The sequence below is a fragment of the Copidosoma floridanum genome, unplaced genomic scaffold (genome assembly GCF_036245765.1).
Source record: "Copidosoma floridanum isolate Cflo_tuat_1 unplaced genomic scaffold, Cflo_Japanese_pri ptg000001l, whole genome shotgun sequence".
NCBI classification, from domain to species: Eukaryota; Metazoa; Arthropoda; class Insecta; order Hymenoptera; family Encyrtidae; genus Copidosoma; species Copidosoma floridanum.
This window is the reverse complement of record NW_028321878.1, coordinates 85,375-107,073: the sequence shown is the minus strand read 5'-3', so window position 1 is coordinate 107,073 and position 21,699 is coordinate 85,375. Positions and strand designations below refer to the sequence as shown.

Below are 21,699 nucleotides of genomic sequence, written 5' to 3'. Positions count from 1 at the left end.
TTTTATTCCAAAGACGCCGATAATTCCCTCCTACTCTGTTCTTATAACTTTTTATCGCCTCGAAAAAGAAGTTGCAAGAAACCAGGAAATAGGTGTAAATAGTAGGGGATGAAAAAAAAAAAAAAAAAAAATACCTCTGCCATCGAATCGGCGACGATTTAAATATCAAAGCTGTACGGGCCTGCTTTGCTCCTTGCTGGTGCAAAAGAGAAAGATTTTTTTTTTTGATGGCCCAACCACTCTGCCTATCATCCTTATATCCATCAATGTTATTCTCTGTTCCTCCCTCTTCTCCTCAAAGTCGATAATTCGATACGCGATTTTATTTTTTATAAAGTGCAGCTTTAATAAAATCGTTCATTGCCCCCCCCCCCTTTTTTTTATTGATTTTTTGCAGGATGAGTTTAACGAAAATTTAGTCATACCCCAAATACTATTATTTATTATAATACATCTTTGTGGTAAAAAAAAGGATTATTGGGTTATTAGTAAAAAAAAAACGTAAAAAATAGTCAACTCTACAAGGGCATTGATGGATATAGGTGCGAATTGGCTAAATTAAATAATTCGAAGGAAAAAGGAGCAGTGTATAACTAGAGTTGAAGTTGAAAAAAATGATGTCGATGCAAGTGGTAAAAGGAAGAAAATCTCATTATACCCAATAATAATAATGATAATAATAATAATAATAATAATAATAATAATAATAATAATAATATATGCATAAGTTGTAGGTTGGTGTGATTATAAGTAGCAGGAAGGGAGGAGGGGTGTGTCATAGAGTGGACTCATGGGTGCACACACTGGATACGGACGACTACTTTTTGGGTGCTGGAGCGTAACTGGGAGTCTAGTCGTAACAACAACGTCCGCCGCCACCAGACTCTCTCGATTTCCCGTATTCTCGGCAACTAATTAATCTGTCGGATAAACTCGATCGCTTCGGCAATTTAAACTCGTATTAGTTCACGTATGTACCTGTACGTCGCTTGCAAGCCAGCCTGAGCCTTGCATCGCTACAACTCGTGCTACTCGATTAGCGCGAGTCCTACGGGTATAAGCCAATTTTCCGCGCTCACGGTGCAGGTCAAGGGTATTTCCGAGCCGAGCTTTTGCCTTTGTTCGTTCGTTGTTTTTTTCCCCTACTTTGAGTTACCGTGTTTTTTTTTTTTTTTTTTTTTTTTTTTTTTTTTCCCCCGCCTACGTATAAAGCTCTCTGTTGCGTTATTCGTCCCCACCGGATAGCACAAGAATAAACATAACTACAAACAACAAGCTGCAAATTTAAATCCGCAGATTATATCCAGCTGCAAAATTGAATTGTCCGCTGGAAGAAAACGGGGAGACGCAAGGAGCAGGAGTGAAGGACGACTTCCTTCCTTTCTTAAATCTTGGGGTGCGTAGCGGGTACAAGGGGGAACAGTGAAATTCCCAGGCAGCTTGTTGCAGGAGGAATGAGATCAAGGGAATGGCTGCTGCACTCAAAGTGGTCTGTGTGTGTGTGTGTAAACACAGATTTAGCGATCCCGCGAGAGGTGTTGAGGTGCACGGGAGGAACAGTGGAGAAAGTATTTTTGAAATACCGTCAAAGTTTCGGAAGCTCGAGCGACGGTAACGAAACTCGCGCGCTCGGTGAGTGCATGGTTAACGCGTCGATTCACGAAAAGCAAGTACGTGATTCCTCGTGACAAGCTCGAATCGCTCAAGTTAACAACGCATACAAGTGTTTTCGGTATTCCAGTAAATTTAATCATTTTTCGAAAACCCGTAAAATCGTGAAAAAATCACCCAATGCGTAGGTAAATTTTTACGTTAAATGTGTATAGTTGCATCGGACTAAACAAGACCCGTTTCACCTACTTATACGTTCCCCATTAAATGATGCAGTCATCATTCGTTAAAGTTTTCTCATGTTTTGAACAAATTCAATTTAATGGACACTGCAGGTCACTCATTGAGAGTGTGGTTTCTTCATCGTTACGCCAAGCTGCGTGCCTTGCCCCTTTGACGATTTACGTATTTAACCTGCGTTCACTCCTACGGATCTATATATATATATATATATATATATGTATCCATTCTTTTCGACAAGTCGTACTTGAATTTTCAAGCAGACGTAGATCCCCTCCCCTTTCATTTCTCTTGTACTGCGCAGCCAACATTCGCTTTCTCAACACGAGGCAAAAAAGGAGCGTACAAAGCAACGTTCGATCCAATCGTTAACATTTTTCCGACAATCCAACTTTTTTATGTTACAAGTATATCCAGTTGAATATGCTATGTATCAGTTGATCATTTGTTCTCCGTTTCTTTGCAGTCTAATAAGAAACAACGACAACATCAGCGGCAACGGCGGCGAGGAAAAACCTGATCCGGACAACATCAAGATGTTCGTTGGTCAGGTGCCGAAGGATTTGGATGAAAACGATCTTCGAACCATATTCGAGGAGTTTGGTCGGGTACATCAAATTAACGTTCTCCGCGACAAATACACCGGCAACAGTAAGGGTAAGCGCATTGCCACTGTCCAACTATTACCTAAACATTATTATATCATCATTTATCGCTGTGATGGTAGTGACATGCAAAAAGGGGGTCTTCTTACTTTTTTTCTTCGTGAGTGAGTCCCGTCAACACCGGAACGCTATTAATCGGTTATACTTGGCTTTGTACTTGCAGCGTGTGTGCACCCATTGTCCCTTTACGTTTTATGTTTTCGATTGCGCGAGTGCGCCTCGTATAGCTCATGTAAATAATTATACCTGTAGTCGTTGGGTTGACACCAACGGTTGGATAGATTTATGTCCAAAAATACAGTAACATACATTGATTTTCATTTCTTAGGTACGTATACAATCACACTTCCTATAAACAATAAAGGATTTTTATAATAATTTTTTTTTTCTTCTTTTAATATACCATGTTTTTCTTATACACAAGTCTTGTAAACAATTCTGACATCATTTATAACAATCCACTCGAGCACTTGCCAAATGCGGTAATCGTTTTTTTTAATGATTTTTATTTGTTTCGAACTAAAGTTAACTTTTGTTAACAATTATTGTACCATATTTTAGTAACGTAATACTTACTTGGAGTACAAGACGTGTTTGCTTCTCGGAGTGGATTTATATTAAGTATTAGACAAATCTAAGGTTTAAACGAGTCCAAGTCGACGTGTTCATATTAATGAGGACTAAGTAACTTTCTTGGATAACGTTTATTTATGATTTTATGACGATATTAAGTATTGCACATCATCACAAGTATACTGTATAAGGTAAAAGCACCAGTACGTGAACACTTTTTCCAGAAAGTCTTTGTTTTCTCATTTTTATTGAATTTCTGATTTGCATAACAACAAAACAGTCATTGCGCCAGTAAGTTTATATTTTTTCCTTTAAAAAAAAAACAAAAAAGTTTTTCTAGGTCATGTGTACAATTAATAAATTAATTTTAAAGTTTTTTTACCAATGACCCAGTAGATGAACAGCGTGTTCAGGTATTGGTACCGATACGTATTTTTGACCGAGTACTTGAACATCCCATGTTAATTAAATGGGAGAGAGGTTATGTTAGCTGCCTTCTACTGATTTCTATTTTTATTATGTATTGCAAATAACCAAATCGAAAAATTTCTTTCTAATTTCGTTGGTGACATATTATGAAAACTATAACGACTGGCTTGACATACTATTATTATTGATTAACAGTGATTTCAATCATTTTTATGTGTTCGAGTACTGGGTATAGGTAAAACCTAATGGTACCAGTACCTGAACAGTCTCTCAAGCCACCTCATACAAGTTGCACAAATAAATAATTTTTTTCTCGTTGAGTATAAAGACTTACTGAAATATAAATTTTGTTTTATCTAAAGAACGATCAAAGGATATCAGAAACATTTTTTTTTTTTATCCACTTAAATTGAAAATAGTTTATTCAAGCTGTTCAATCTACTGGTGCAATTTTAGGAAGTGTTCACGTACTGGTGCTTTTACCTTACATTAGTTGTAAAAATTTAACCAGTATCTTTCGGCCTCCCTCTTCAATTAATTGTTTACTCTTTCGAAATGGACTTTACATTTATTTTTTTATTATGTTTTTATTTTTACGTTGTTTTTTGTAATGTTTAGCATCGTTTTCCTACCCCAGCCCCTCCTCTTGCAAATAATGAGAATAATGATGATTCTGAATGCAAAGTTGATGTTTTTTTCATCGTTTTGTCAATTTTTACTTTGAAAAAATACATTACAAGAGAACGCAAAGATCAAACGACACGCGTAACAACATCAACACACAAATGAGCAGAGTTGCTTGTACAATCATGGTTGATTTCAAGGTTGTACATACATACATACATACATACATACTTTCACCACAATAGTCAACATTGTTAATTTTATCAGTACAGTAATACACAAATGTCGTGTTTACGAGTGTGCGTCGGTCGTAATGTATAGTCGCGAGCCAGCCGAGGACTACAGGAAGGGGAAAGGAACTTACTACAGGAGTTTTTCCCCATAGCTCGGAGGAGGAAAACTGCGAGCAAGTAGGCGGAGGCGATGGATCAGAAAGCACGAGCAAATATTGACTCGAGGCAAACGTTCAACCTCTTCTTCGCGATCGTGACGAACCGACTTTCCTTACTTATTCCATCCCTCCTCCCGACTCGAGCCAGCCTCCAACGTTTAAGCAGCCTCCCCATTTTCCGTTCCCCTCTTTCTCTCCATCCTCCATTCTCCGATCGCGTTCTTTCCATTGGCCTTTTATTATGTTTTGTTACGTATAAGTATAATCTACTACAACGCGCGTGCTGTTTCAGATGCTCGATTGCATTTCTGGTCTGCCCAACACAACACATTTTCAAACAAATAATCCCATGACCTATCTTTACCAATTGTCAAGAAGCTTTCCGTTTATTGCAGTATACTATAATTATGATCATTTCTTACCATTTATCCATCAAATTATGAGCATTCGGGAACGCAAAAGTGCAAATCTCTACCAGCACGTAAGTATATGTATAATACGCATGACGATATATTTAAAAGTGCCCCTGTTTTTAATATAATGTTGTATTCATACACCCGACACTTGCCACAATCAAGTCTTTCTTCCTTACGTTATTGTACATTGGTACATTATTTGTAATTATTATAATATATAGATTAACCAATTCAATAGACCGATGGAGCATTTGTGTGGCTGATTTCACAGTTAAGTGTTTTAGTAAGGAGTAAAAAGGAGGTAGCAAAAGGATGAGTCGTTCCCCGGTACTCGGGAGTACATTTTCAATTCAAGGGAGTGCAGAATCATGTTTGTATTGATCATGTACAGTACAGTGGACCTAGGGGGGGGGGGGGGCATGATGATGGCTGCCTGCCCAGCCCTCGAGCTCTGCATCTTGAAATCTTGAAACTACTAATTGCCTCGGTCTCTCGTGAAAACAGCCATCCTCCTCCCTCCCCCCATCTCTCTCTCATTGATTTTATTTTAGTTTATTTTATTTTTTCGCTAGTCTTGGAGTTTTCACACAAATTGTTTAGTTTGGTTGCCAAATTAATTATAATCCAAATACTTGATTTACTAATTTAATAAATCTCATTTTATTTCATTTTTCTTGATTAATCAATGTTTAAAATCATTACTGTCGTAATACACCCTATGACATAACTATATGGATAAGACTAACCAGAACTATTTCTATTATTTTGGTCGTATAAAATACGAAAAAATTTCTGAAAAAAATGTATCTATTTTTTGGCTACACGCTGTTTTAATTTATTTTAAATATCATGTGATTATTAATAAAAATCGTTTTTTATACAAAAATATTAAACACTTTAAATAAGATTTCACAGAGGCTTGATGTTGATGATAAATAAAAATGTGAAACATCGAATGAGAGAGCAAGGGATGAAATGGGATTTTTTTGTTACAATGACAAGTTCCGGCCAATTAAAGATTAAATTTACTTCTGGCACGCATTTTATGATTGTCAGCTTGAACATTCATAGGTCTACATAAATATATGAGGTGAACAAATTTATCAATTGATTTGGGTTATACCGCTACTGCTGCTGCTACTTTGTGCTCTCCTCTCTTCATCAACTTGCTATTTTTTTTCCAATCCTTTGTTAAACAATGCCTAGCAATGAGCTCCCAGTGAGCCGTGACTTGAGATTAATGTCAACCTATCCGGTTCTCAGGCTTTGCATTACTTCGTTTGCCCACGAGCAAAAATAATTCATTTCCCTTTCTGGCACTACAACTCTGCATACTCTGGCCATTTGGTGTGATGCAGAATATAAATAAGTCTGTCTCTATTGTGCTCACGAGTAAAATAGCAGCACCGCTAGTACGCAATTTGAGAGGAAAATAAAGAAACAAAATATTTTTCGTTTGGCTGCTTCTTCACTGCAACTTTGACGTTGTAATCCCTCCACAACTTTTAAGTTGTGTAAAAAGTAAATCATGTTCTTTCGTCACGTATTTTAATAATTTTTTCATTATTCATACTTGCTGCTGCTGCATGGTGCACAAAAAACCGTCCATCCGGCTCTATTTAATATTTATGCAGTGCGTAAAATTACAAAATTAATGAGAAACATCCGTTTAGCGGGTAAAATCCCTGACATTAGAAGAAAGACTTTGGCTCCTCCAAGCTCGCGAGAAGACAAAGTTGTTTTTTTCTTCGCTCATCTCTCTCTATATCTTGGTAGCTTCTTTCCTAGGTCCTTTATCTTACTTAGGCTTCCATGGCTTTATAGCTTGAGAGTTCACTGTTTTGTATGCCGCGACAAGAGGCTCCTTCTCTCGTCCTTTCTCGTTGCTCGGCGTGTAAATGCTCCTCGTAGATCATTTTCACGCTTTACTTGTGAGATAACTCAATTTCCGTAAGATTGCGGGCCAAGGAAATGAGTTGCCGCTCGTATTAAGCTAAAGTGCACTGGACTGGGTAATTTTGCTGAATAAAGATGTTGAGGAACTTAAAATTTTGCGAGAAAAAAAATTGATGCATACCAACTTTATGAGGATTCATGGACCAAGAGCTCTTTTTTCTCTTCCTCTGTTTCTTTGTTCCTGTTTAGTGTTTGCTGCCACGAGAATAATGTCATGATTTTAAATCTAATCAGCAATCACCGCAGCTAATAACTACATCAATTTGTAAAGGAGCGCCATGTAATGTCAGTCTTGCTTGGCATTGGGTGCAACGGTATAGGGCACGCACGGGCACAAAATCAACACCTAGGTACACAATAACTATAAACCGACTGCAATTCAAGCGGCAAAGATTTAATTACTAGTATTGCGACAATGTCCTCGGATTACGTCAATCAACCCTTCCTCCACTGCAGATGGTGTCTAAAGATTCGTAATTTTTACATCACCTGTACAAGATTTACTAAGTACGATATTCTTGGCATTTATTTACGATATTTTGATCAATTTCAGCCATGCAGTCATCACTTTTTTCAAGGTATGCAATAAACGAAGAAGCACACCTGTTAGTTTGAGATAAACTGACCCATAAAGCTAAAAAGAGAAAAAAGGTGTGCACCACGAACGAGATAAATCGTTTTTTTATTGAAAAAAAAATTTATTTTTTTTGTACGCAAGTTTTGCATCCGGCTAATACATATACAGATGTATCGGAGCTGCTGTTTTCATGCATTTCATGCATTGTGAGGCTATCAAGCAAACGCCAAAAGCAAGTATTGCAAATGTATTGCAAATGTATCTGTTGAAAAAACAAGTAAAGAAACGAGTCGAAAGGCCAAGGATAATATACTACACGAAAATAAAGTGATTTCACCAAGATCTGATTGATTTCTGTCTATACTATGCTCAAGATCTTTTTCTCTAGTGCCTTGGGAAAAAAAATTTGTATTATAAAAAAACAATTAATTTTGTCCAGTAAATCACCTTCCTGTGGGAGATACTACTATGCATAAATATTACCATAATCCAACTTTTTACAGTTTTTTTTGTCCAAGTATTCAATACGTTTCATGTTAATGTGACGAGTATAATAAATTAATGAATAAATAAATAAATAAATAAATAATAAACTTGAGGCCAACCATTCGATGGTAAAGGAATCCGTGGATCCGTATTTAAAAGTTTTCGTACGTGTCATTATTTTCGTGACGGACACCGGCACGCAGCAATATAATACTTGGCAAGAGTGAAGCTTCACGTCGTAACAAGTGAACGAAATCAATATTGAATCGGACGGCAGTGGCCGCGGTTCGCTCTCGGAGAGCAAAGTAGACGGCTCTGTTGAGTCGGTTGCCAACTAACTGGCGCGCTCGAGCGTAATCACTTATTCGAAACGTCACAAAGAAGTACTGGTGAAACGCAGGTACTGAAAACATTATATACGTATTACATGTGCCTGCCGGGATAGATTGAGTCGGAATACTAATCTACTATTGTAAGGGAAAAAAAAAAACATTCCACTTGGGTGAATCGTTAGACGTGAGCTCGAATTTTTAGATATTTTACATACTCTCGTAAGGAGTTAAATTAACGATAACAAGTGTTGCAACAACATCAGATAGTATGAGCATGTGTCCGCATCCGGCTGAAGCCCACAGGAAGCTTGAACGCACTCGATTAAACGTCGACAGTACCAAATTGCGGTTGCCACCCAGAGCTTTACGTTGTAATACCTCAAACCGTATGATGCTTGCTCTCTCTTCTAGCTCTCTTGCAGTACTTGTATTGTAGTGGACTCCATATCCGTTATTGGATAATCCTTGAAAAAGCCTGTGCTCCCTCGTTCTCTCCACCCCCCTCACCCTTTTTACAGAATATGTCCTTTTATATATATTTTTCTCTACTCTGTTTTCCTTCAGCCACCACCGTACTGATTGAGCTTTTCTTTCATTAAAATGATTTTTTATCTTCCCATTTCCTATCCACCGTCGTTTTACACTTTTTTTCGAGTAGTCTATAATCATGATTTTATGCTGTCCCGTTTAAATACGCAAAGTGACTTCTTTATCGTCTTGATTGCTTCATAAGGATCTAATTTTATTATTATTATTATTATTATTATTATTATTTTTTTTTCCCCTTGCCACTTGTCTTTTCCATTCCCTTAACTTTAAATTTGACAAATGATTATTGAGTTTGCTTCTTGCTTGGTGTACACCCTACGGTGCTGACTGTGATGCGTATATTTAATTAAACGTATAATATACATAAGAAAAATAAAAAGTTACCGTGAGGAATAAGAGATTCTGAGGACTCGCGTCGAATTAATAAATTCCTCAACAACGAGGTACGCTAAAGAGAGCCAAGTTTCACTAATTATATTAATTTACTCGTCACTCAATTTCGCAAGCTCTCCTGGGCAAGGAATTTAGGGAGGCATACTTACCCCACGAGTTCAGTGTATTATGTACGTACAACTTTGGCAATACTTTACGTTACATCATCAATGATAACTGCGATGGAGCAGCTTATAAACACTTCCTGTTTATGATGTCCCATTATTACGTTTTCGGTAGGTTTTCAGAAAACTTGTTAGTCGTTGATCAAAATAAAATGAAATGGAAAAATATCGGTCCAAATACCTACTTACTCATCCATTTTGAAGAGTAAAAAAAGAAACATGAGTGCTTTTTTTTTCGAGCACCCCTATCTTGCCAAACTTTTTCAAATTATTCCAGCTGTTTTGAAAATACTTCTCTACCACCGTGCTATTTATATTTGTATGCACCTTTACCGGGTTACTTTATCATTATAAAGCGAGAGATGGTCAATTTTATTTCATAAAAAAAAGATCTAAAAGTACTTTTCCGAGTTTCATCGGATTTTAAATCGATATGATCGGGCTCAATGCTTCTATAACTACTGTTATCATCAATAGAATTTTAATGTTATTTTTCCTCATCCAACTAACAGGAAAAATAATAAATGAGGATAGGAGATATGGCGGAAATACCTAAGAGACAGTCGAGAGCGTTCAAGGTATGAAAGAGAACGGGATCGCGGAGAACTGAAGGGCAATGAAATGGAGAGACAATACAGTCTGCAGCAAACGCAGCAAATTGCCCGTTAATAATCCGTCCGGGTCGGCGTATCTCGCTTCCGAGAAACGACGACGACGACGACGACTACGATGACGAGGATAAAATATTCTTCACTGATCCGATGTAATTGTGACGATGACTGTCTCGTTTTCTTGTTTTTTTTTTTTTTTTTTTTTTTCTTCTCCGTGTACATCGTTTGCTCTCCTTTGACCTCCTGGCCCGTCGAAAATGAAAATATTGCTTTGCACAAGTCCTTCTGCACGGCTCATTCGCTTTCTTGGCAAAGCCGGCGCCAAACCAAATCGCAGACTCCCCTTCTTTCTGTCCCCTTTACTTTTTTTTCTCTTTACGGTTTTTTTCCCCTTATTTTCCATATAAACTCTTTATCGATCCATTAATTATTTGGTTTACTTGAAAATCGCGTCTTATTTTCTTTCTTCCATCATGTCCTTTCTTTAATCTGACGGCTAGCATCATTTTAGTTGAGTTGCTCAATTTAATTTTTTTTTTTTGTTCATCATTTTATCGCTGGAGCTTCCAAATTGTAGACGTTCATTATCGTGTTTTATATGATGCCATGGCGTATAGTATGTAGGTATATAAGTTTTTTTCTGGAAACGAATCGGTTTCTCTTAGTTTCCTTTTCTTCCTCTTATAACTTATTACGATACTATGCAAAAATGAAAAAAAAAAAAACACAATATGAAAAAAAAAAAAATTATAATAATATACTACACAAATTACTTTGAATCTCTATGACAGCGACAGTGGTACTATCAAAATTGTGCACTGCGTCCAGAAAATTACTCGAGATAATTTGTATGTAATATTTATACATCAAACATCCGATATTAGCCCACATCGGAATCTACTGTTTCCGTTGCAACCTCAAGTTTGCGATGTAACGGGATGACAGAGTTATAAGTATTTATTTTGGTAAGAGACTTGCTTCTTAGAGCTGTAATGTAAACAAGTAGTGTCATGCCGCTACGGTCAGACATTTTACGGACTTTCGGGGTCGAGACTTGTATATATGTATACATATTATATACTATTGGCAACTCTGTTACGATAACTTTAAAATTCCGACTTTGAGCTTATTACTTTGTTTTTCGTGAAACCTTGTAGTTTATCGACAGTTTATACATGATATTAACCCATGCACCAATTTCACTAAGGAAATTACTTTTTCTCATACCCCCGCCGAAAGTAAGACTTTGCTCTCCCTGATTTGAGGGAGCAAAGTGCCACATTTCTCCCATAGTCATACCAGGCAAATAATCGCATGTACTGCTCGTAGAAACAATAGTGTGCCATCCTCTCCGTGTTTTTTACCTGAGAGGTTATGTTGCACGTTTCTCCCTCAAATCAGGGAAAAACGTCGTATTTTCAGCTGAGGAAGAGAAAAAATCGTATACAAAGGGCCTCGGGAACAAAGTACGGCATCATCTCTCGGGTGTTTGCCCCCCTCGCCTTGAGGGTATGCCGTACTTTGATCCCTTGGTGCGTAATATACTATTCAGCCTTGGTTGAATTTACTAAAATTATCTACATTCGCTTATCGATATTTTGTTTAATAAAACAAGTATCTCATTGCTGCGTAAGACGAGAAGGAGAGAAATACCGGGGGGGGGGGGCAAAGGAAGAGGAGATTCACTCGGGGGAGGAACATTTTTCTACAAAAGCAGCGATCCTTTGCCGGGAGATACATATTTATTCGAGTAATGCAAAGAAGCAACTTCAATTTCTTCCCCTTGTTTAAACTACGTTTAAAATATTCCTTGACGTTTATCTTTCGAAAAGTGGGCACGCATGCACGTGTAGTGTAACATACATCTCTGATCCGCTTCGGGGCTTAAAGCTCCGTTGAGGCACGCTCCTCCGCCATCGTCTTCTTTGTCGCGGCATCGTGCAACGAAAGAGAGCAAAGGAAGACGAGGAAAAAAAAAGAAAAAAAAACCTTTTCAGGCATTCATGCGCAGTTAGGATTCATAACCTTTCCCGTCGACTGTCCGTACTCTGTGTATAAAGAGTTGGCCGCATAAGGGTGGCTGGTGGAGTCAAAGAACGAGGCGGCTACAAAGCAGACCCCGGAATTCAAGCACACGCCCCAACACGTCGTCGTTTTTAAATTTGTGACTTACCTTTCCCCAAGCTATGCTCAAATTCCTAGGTGGACCTTTTGTAAATTTTCTTTATCATCATTAACGGATGAAAAATTTTCTTTGGCTCCATCGAAACAAAAATGTTATATTAAAGATAAAAAAACTTTTTATGTTTTGTCGTATTTTGTAGTACCTATACTCGTGATTTTTTCTACACATTACTTTAAAATGAGGCACTGGTGTGGCATCCTTAACCGGGATTCATTCAAATCGACACACGTGCGAAAATCACCAACACCAACGCGCACCAGTTGCGTCAAATATGTACCATTATTACTTTACGTACGTTTATGCATACGATGCATGCGCAACATACTTGATTGTACTGATAAATTTTTCAAACGTTTTTGAATCGTCGATTCAGTGCGAAAGCTCGTCAAAAACCTGCAGCTCCCGTGTGATGGGATAAGATTTTTTTTTGTCAAATTTGGAAAGTCGAGTATTTTTTAATTGTTTACTCTCTTTCGTACAAATACAATAAACATTCGACTGTAACAAAATACAAGTGAAAAACTTTTTTGACTCTACGATGGTGGCTTGACCCGCATCTAACAATATTTATCCTGTTTCTTGAACTTTGAGTGCAAGCACCACGTGTATAATGAAAAATGTTGTTCGAAAACAAACAACATGCGTGCAATATTTATAGTTGGACGGTAAAGACATTAAAAGCCCCAGCTTCGCTTAATCCGATGTTGCAGCAGTAGCGGTAGTACTTAGCAGAGAATTCTTGAGGGAATTGCCAGCCGATAATTTAGCCTCCTAAGGGCGCAGTAGCTCCACCATTAGCGCGTGAAATGCGATGCCTATATACTGTCGCATCAAGTAATCCACAAGCCTTGCGCTAATCCCCGGCCTATATGAACCCATAGGTACGCCCGTCCAAGAACAGCAGCCACGTCATAGTAAAACTGTCGTACGATTAACGCTGCAGACAATTGCTAAGGGTTTTTAATGAGACGAAAGTGAGAGATAGGGCCCCCCTTGCATGAGTCTGTTTGTCGCCTTACACAATATAAGTGGTATAGGTGCCACCTTCTGTGGTATTTGGATGATTAGATGAACTGGGCAACATTTATTTTATCCCGTGCCCTTGTTAGCCATGCTATTAACCATCAACTCAAAGGGGAAAAAGAATCAGGAAAAACAAAAAAATAGTTATCCGACAAGAGTGCAGCTAGAGAAATAACAAATATTTATATATATATATATATATATATATATTACCTCCGTTGACTTTACCAAAAAGGTAGAGTCGGTGCACACGTAGGGGATTCTGCATCGGGGTCTCACTATTTGAGCATCTCAATAATAAGCGCCAATAAAGTTATACCAACCGTAAACTCATGTAGTGTTATGTTACGAAACGTGAACGAGCTTAAGAACGACAAGTTATCGGGATGGGGGCGGCAATGGCCCTAGTCGTCGTTGCTGCAGGTCTCGAGCATTCCTTCGTGGCGATATCCGGGAGCTAAGCGAAACAAGCTATACTGTTGGATAGTCGTGTGTGAGGAAGCAAATGGGGCGAGGGCTAGGACGGGGAGAGAAAGAAGCCATCTTTTACGTGCGTGGAATGCCAATGAAGCCAGACGATCCGTTGAACGGATAAAAGTGTGTATCGAAGGATTTGTTGCTGGCGCATGCATGCTGCTGGATTATTCTTCCTCACGCGATATTAATAGATATCCAAAGAGTCGTTTGGTCGCTCGACTTTGACACTCTGAGGTGACGGTAGTGTGACCGGGGGTGTATAAAAAAGTTAACGTTAACGACAAAAATTAAATTCAATAATTAATAAATCTTGGTTAGCTCCTTAAAATCTTACGCTAAAGTCATTTTTATGAGTTTGCGTTGCAACACAGATAATTCAATTGTACAAACAATTATGAGTCCGACATTGAAATAAATCATTTCATGTCCACTGTGTGTTATATGTATACGTGGACGCATGGAAACTTTCTTAACAGAATATCTTAAAAAGTTGACGTATCATTTAACCAATGTTTAGTGGTAAACTTTGTTTTTACGCATTAATCTTGTAGTAGTTTCCAATTAAGCGAGTTTTATTGAAATATTACTTTGTTTTCATTCTACTGTGTTTTTTTTTTTTTTTTTTTTTTTACATCAATAAAATCATGTAGACAGTTTCATTGATAATATCACAGTATCATTAGTTTTTAAAAGTTTATTTAAAAAAACATGTAGGTATGTATAAACACATCCACTTATAGGTAAACAATTCAAATTGATGATGTTTGTATACTTGTATTTTGTTCACTAATTGAATATTTGCGCAATACTCGAAATACGGCTTGCAAGGTGGGAATGCGATAAAATCCGCGCTTCGCGTGTGGCCTGAGAGTGTATATATATATATATATATATATATATATATATACACATACACACAGTTACATATTGTTTATAAAATTACACGTCGATTTACTTAAAAACAGTTTGTTTTTTTGCATAAGAGATACAAAGATGTTATTCCTGCAGCCTTATTTCCATATAAAGTCTCGCCTTTCTAAAGTTACTATATTGTTGTGCCTTATATTATATAATTGTAAAGCTACTAGCAATCACAAATATATCTGTGTTTGAGTCGTGCAGACCTATATAAGAAATAAAAATAAAATGAATGAAAAAAGTGTATCCATGCATGGGAACATTGGGAGCAACACTGAATGAAATAGCAGGTAAAACCGTGTGAGTCGATACGATATACTTTAATTAATTAGTAAAAAAATTGTACATTTTACCTGAATCAAAGGTTGGTTTTTGGGATAGTCTTAATATGCGCATGTATCATCGTAGTACTTACAGGACAGTCTGGCGATGTTTAACTTAAATATTTATACGTACACACGTTATGGAGAATTATACGGACAAAGGGGAGCTGCTTTCGCGGAAAAGCAATACATTTGCACCACATTAAGGTAGACGCACAAACGCACAATTCTCGCGCTAGGACGCTCACAACAGGGGCAAGCCCATAAACCTACTACGATCAACACCAGCTACGAATCCCGGAGTCCAATTAGTGATAATCATGACGCGAATTAGAAATTACTACAATTGTGCTTCAGGCTGGTGTCCAATACGGTCTCTATCGTGTTTGCGTACTCTTGATACCTGCCTATACAATATCGATCAACGCGCTCTGTAAATCTAATTGATACTCGAAAACTCGATGTCTCTATATTTCTCCCCACCCTCTCGGCGAACAAATAACTATTTGATTCACGTTGCTTATTGTGCGGGCTCGAATTGTCATTTTCGAGATGAAATAATTTTTCTTGCGTTTTTTTTTCCAAATCTCGTCAAGTCTCACGTATGGGTGTTTCAGTAAGGTTAAAGATGTTTCAATAACAAAAAAGTATCTTACAACTATGCTCTCACGTCTAATTTTAACACTAATTTTTTTGAGCATTTTTTCTTAATATACATTGTTGAATTAGTTAGAATCCGCCGTTTAAAATGTCACTTTTGTACAGTTAACATTTTCAGAAGATAATTCTCATTTCACGGACAAAAAAGTTTTTGATACCAAAGTTGTTTCATTTTTTTCTACTTGTCAGCGTGATAAAAATTATAATATTGTTATTGTAAAAATTAAAAGTAATCTGACTTTTTGAGCCACAAGCAGGTGTTTATATATATATATTATTGTATTGTATTTGTACTGTACATTGCGTAGTCAAAACGATGTACCTCGTATTATGTAGTCAACACGTGTAAAGTGTCGGTCCTCTGAAAAGTGGGAATAGTCGTACGGAAGAAGTATATAGAATATATATGTGAAAGATCGAGCAAGGTAAGCTAGCGTTGGCACTATAACGAATGGGGTCGTATGTAAACATTTGGCTATTACAAGCAACACGCTTGCCAATGGAAGACTGGCTCAAGCGGAGTCAATGGCCCGATGATAATAATATTCAGAGCCCGCATGATTTAGCCCTTCAACCGAACGGCAACGCCCAAGACGATGATGTAGAGTCGCTACTATTGCAGCTATCGTTTCAAGGCTACGTCTCACCAGTGCCAAGTTTCTCTTGCTTATAACCGCTGCCTCATAATTTGTGCTTCCGATCGTGTGTGAGAGAGAGCCAGTGTAGGTCCCCAAAATTTTGGCGTTTCACAGCTTAACGGCTCATTGCCAGTAACCTAATGAGCTTGTTAACTAGCGACAGACACCTGCATTGCTGCCTCATTATCTCTCTCTCTCTCTCTCTCTCTCTCTCTCTCTCTCTATTGGTTCAATAGTATTTGAATTTGAATTTTCATAGTGAATAAGGGCTATGCATTTTTTACTTATAATCCTCATCTTACAAGTACATCATTACAAGAGATGGGACAAACAAGAGAGAGAGAGAGAGACCACTCCTGCGAGTATTTCTCCAATCTAGCGCAATTAGGGGGGGGGGGGTGAAGTAAGGTCGAGAGCCTTGTGGAACTTGAACTCTAGCCTTCGAGTTTGAAACTTTTCGCCAGATCCCATCTTTTTGTAGGTGTACGCGTGCAGCAAAGCCTTTCTCGGGACTTTCTCGACGAAATACGAACCAACGTGTAGAAGTAGAAAGGGATATGGTATATAGTGGTGCACAATCACGCCTGCGAGCCACACACGTTATATTATACAAAGCCGAAGCTGCACGGACAGGCTAAAACCTCCCGAGGCGCGTAAAACTTTTGGTGACTCGTAACTATTGCCGCCCGCCCCATCTCTCGCGAGCAACCAAGTCCTCAAGTATACCTAACTCTGCAGCCTGGAGTCGAAGGTTGCAACAACCAAGTCCCGTATCCACCTCCTTTCTGCTGCTGTTGCTTATTCCCAAAGTCTCGCTGTTTTCTCTCTCTCTCTTTCTCTCTTCCGTATAGCAGACAAAAACACCACTAGGTCTTTAAACAATCGAGCCTCATTCGTTTTTTTTGTTATTTTGTTTGTTTTAGGATGCTGTTTCGTCACGTTTTACACGCGAAAGGATGCCCTTGCTGCCCAGAATGCCCTACACAACATCAAGACTTTTCACGGGGTAAGTTGTAAGCCATCACCAAATAAACAATATAAGTACGACAGTTTTTAGTTTTTCATGAATTTTTATCGAACTTTGGATTCATGCTTCACTTACAAATAATTCGTTGCTTACGAAAAAACAAAAATTCAATTAAATTAAGTAAACAAAACAAAACAAAACAAAACAAAAAAAACATACACACGTCTGACACACGTATTAAAAGTTGATGAGATAACGCGGCACGTGTATCTCTCTCTCACACTCCTTGAAAATTTAAGTGGCAGATAAAAGTAAAATCTCTGGCACTCGTTTGACCGAGCATTGCTGCTTCGATTAACGATTGCAGCAATAACCCGACGTTTTCGCATCGTTAGTATTCCTTGTAAAGCTTGCCGATCGCGAGTTGCCGCCCCTTTTTGCTGCTGCCATTCATCCACCAAGATTGTAGAGCTATCGCTCGCTCGTCTCCCAAGCTACCGACGATAATTAAGCTAGCCGTAAATCCCAGCCCTGCCTTTCTAACCCTCCGTCTAACTTTCGATGTAATTATGGCTAACGGTGTTGTGAGAGGGCCGAGCGTTGCTTTGCAGCTTGGCCGGCTTTCAATATGCATCTTCAACTGTACTGATATCCCTATTAATCCCAACGCCCTGAAACTTACTTTTAACGACTCGATTTATTTATTTTTTATGATTATCGTTATTATTTTTTCCATTAAAGATTTGGTTTAAGAATTCGAAAAAAAGTTTCATAAAGAATATGACCACCATTCAAATGCCATTACGTATTTTGCATTATCATTAATGTGATCGACTTGATTAAATTTTTGCGTGCATCAGTTACATGGATCAAGTTTCATGACAAATTTTTTGCAACTAGTAGGAAAGAAAAATTGTTGGGTAGTTTTTGGCCTTGAGATGTGACAGTTTATAATAAACGTGGATTTTAGTTCAACGGTTAAGGGACAAAAATATGTCGAGACGTGTGGTGCTAGTTCAATCTATAATACAAACTTATCGGTGTCGCGACAGGCACACTGCACTTTTTAATGATACGATAAGCGTCCAAGTTTAGCTTTTGGCCGCATGACCCCACCGATGTGCATTTAAGTTTTGGGTTGCTGGTCGATTGACTTTTCACGCACGAGTATGTATTTATACGGTTTCGCGGTGGCGACGACGGTGGCATAAGTAGCAAATATCGACGACTCGCGTATCGTTTGCGTTTGGACAAACATAAGAAAAAAGCATTTAAACTATACTTGTCGAATTGTTAAAAATTGTATCAACTCCAAGTTTTAAATTTTTGTACACATTTAACAAATATCTATGTTTAACTAAATATAATTTTTATATATATACATATATTCTGACAATTGTTTTGTACTGGGCGTGGCGATATCGGTTCATGTATTACGCTTTTACAGTCGTGTGCTCTGTCAAGTTTTTAAAACTTTTTGCCTTTCCCATCTCTCTTTCTTCTCTTCTTCTTTCTGTGGCTGTCGATTCGAGTTTTTTCCATGTCTCACGCCTTCTTCTCTTATCCTCTCGTTAGCAAACACTTCTTTGCTTTTGGATGAAAAAAAAAAAAAAAAATTGGAAACGTCATTAACGGATGGAGATAATGGCCGACAGGAGCTCAAACGCCGGTAACAACGCTGCACCGAGACCAAACGACGAGAACGCACGAGCGAACAAATGAACCAACACGACGTTCAGCAATTTGTAGTAACGATGACTGCACTTTTTAGAGAGCTGTGACCTGGTAGTAACTCTCATGCTCTTTTATTCTTCACGCGTCTGTGGACAAAAAATTGAAAACTTTGGCTAAGCTCTTGCAAATCACAACATTATGTGATTGTTGTTAAAATTTTGAAGAAAGAATTTTCGTGAATACAGAAACCTTCAATCTTCGAGTATTTTTGATTCCATGCCAACAATGTGCTCTTTTACGCAAATATAACTATTTAGCACCTATAACGGTTCGTTGTTATCACGATTCAACTTTGATTATGAGCTCGTATGTCTATGAGTCGAACCCGGCAGAAGTGCTGTGATCCGGTAATACTGTAACTGGATGGTTCAATGCACTGATGTAGTAAATTTTTCAATAGTCATTTAAGGCTGTGTCCCTTGACGTTGATAAGCTTTGCTTTACAGAATGACGCTTATTTCAAGTTTTTTGCAAGCATGTCGCCATACTAGAGTTTACTTAATACACGCGCACACACACACTCACACACTCAAAGATACAGAGAGAGAGAGAGAGAGAGAATTACACAAGCTGAAAATACGAGACTTGATTGAGTTTTCTAAACATTTTATGCTCTACGATTACTGCTAACAATTACGGGCATGTCGCCAGGGCAAGCGCGTGTGACTCTTGCTTGCCCAGGTTGCCATTTTTTTCCTACTGAGGGTGCAGTAAACCTCCAAAGTAGGAAAAATACTATTGTAGCGTCTTACATGTCCAGTGCAAAAAAGTCATAAACAATAATTTTTATTTTTTTTTCAGAAACTACACCCCATTCAAATGAAGCCTGCTGACAGCGAGAATCGAAGCCGTAAGTGAAAGTAAATGTTTTTTCTCTCGAATAGACCTAATGAAACATTATTTAAAATATCTTGGTTATTCGGATTTTAGTTTTTAATCACTTGTTATTACTAAGTATGCTTTTAAGAAGCGATATTTTTATGGCTTTACTTATAATACAACACTTGTTGTTAATACCAGTTATTGTTCCGATGGCTAAAAGTTGAACAATAATAATGAAAAGATCGCCAACAACAACAAACATGTATATTTGTATACGTATGTACGTCCACCTGCGAATAAGACGTACTTACGTATCGCATATAATATGTAGAGGTATATGATAATATAACAAACTATTCAGACAGGTATGGGAGGTAAATTAAAAATCAATACCTACTACGAGGGTAACACCGCGCTCCCACTCCGAGCGACTGCCATGGTTCTATTACATACAAATACACACACTCGCACGCAAACTTGTTCAACTCAAAAGTTGTGATTCTGGTATGCCACTTGAAGCGAAGAATTTGTTATAAACTAATTGACTCAATCGAAAGGGTCGCTTTGTGTTTCGTCACCTTGTATATCAAAGAATATGCAATACTTTAGTCGTCATCGTTATCATGCAGCCCCACTCTTTTCTTGTGCAAAGCCCTGAAAAATCCTTCAAATCATTCATTTACATTTATCCACTCACAACTTTATAAGTACCTATTAAACTGTTAATTAACATTTTATTTTAAAAGGTTCAGTTATCATTTATTTTTCTCCTATTGCTTCGTTACTTTTTTTTCAAGGCTTAATGTAATAATTCTCGTACATGAAAATTATAATAACAATAGCCGTAGCACTCGGAGTTGTTGGTGACTTGATTTTTTAATTTATTTATTTATTTATCTTTTTTTTTCTTTTACCGCATTGACCAGGGTTGGCAAGTTTCTATAGGTATATATGTACATGAGAGCGCGCGGTGGCTCAGTCGGCTAGGTCGTGGATTGACACGCGGGAGACAGCGGTTCGATTCCCGGCCAGTGCGACTTTCGGGCAAGTACCTCTGTGCTTTTTCACCACGCAATGCTCCTCGAGGAGGGTTTTAGGCGACCTTCTCGCAGCAAAATTGCCTTATTTCCCCCTACCCCCCTCCCCAGTATAATGGGAGGCCTCCCATCCCTCTTCCCTTCCTTCTCCCAAGTGCTAAGTGCCCATAGTAGTGCCCTTATTTAAAGGAGCTGGACGTAGAGCACTATAATACAGAAAAAAAAAATATATGTACATGAGTTTACAGTTTGCCAGATGTAAAAAAATGTGTATGCGGACCATGTGATAACATTATACAGCCCAACGGTTGCACGCGCGTAAACGAGAAGGGGAGCAAAAGGTAGAGGAGACAGTCAATCGAGAAATAACAATGGCTACGTGCACTTGTTAGGCTCCAGAGACATTTTCATGTGGGCGATTGAACGTGACTCCTGATGCATGGAGGGTTTTGAACAGAGCATGTGTTCGGCACCTCGGAGGTATACTTGTTTCCTGCTTCCTTGTTGCGATTTCACAATGTAAAGGACCTTGCCAAGTCCTATAACCCTCCAAGAATATCCAGTAATAATCATCGCCACTTATACGAATACTTTGAGCAAGCAAGCAGTACAAATTCAGCTAAAATAGTCGGTTCACCCTGAGTACCTGTGTGTCTATAACGCGTAAAGAATTAAAATGTTACGATGAACATCGCATTTCTAGTTTGACACTTGAAATCACAAGTTTTACCATTTTCCAAAAACAAACAAATCCTTTTTTCAAGTAACAAAGATGCAGTTTGCGAGACAAAAAATTAAATGGGATAAATCATCACGAATTATAATTAGGATGGAAAAGGATAAGCAGGATCAGACCACGCGTATACGTGCGTAAGATGTAAGAAGAAAGAGAAATGGA

The 21,699-nt window shown here is 38.0% G+C and overlaps 1 protein-coding gene across 16 annotated transcripts in view; it reads left to right on the top strand.

The window, feature by feature from the left end:
- Nucleotides 1-21,699, top strand: part of LOC106643102 (CUGBP Elav-like family member 1) — a 218,151-nt gene that overhangs the window by 163,711 nt on the left and 32,741 nt on the right. For all 16 annotated transcript variants that reach the window (XM_089598179.1, XM_089598165.1, XM_089598193.1 and 13 more), the window contains exons 3-5: nucleotides 2,318-2,508; nucleotides 17,165-17,247; nucleotides 19,744-19,792. In XM_089598179.1, coding sequence (XP_089454305.1) covers nucleotides 2,318-2,508; nucleotides 17,165-17,247; nucleotides 19,744-19,792 — 323 coding nt within the window. The remainder of the gene's footprint in view (nucleotides 1-2,317; nucleotides 2,509-17,164; nucleotides 17,248-19,743; nucleotides 19,793-21,699) is intronic.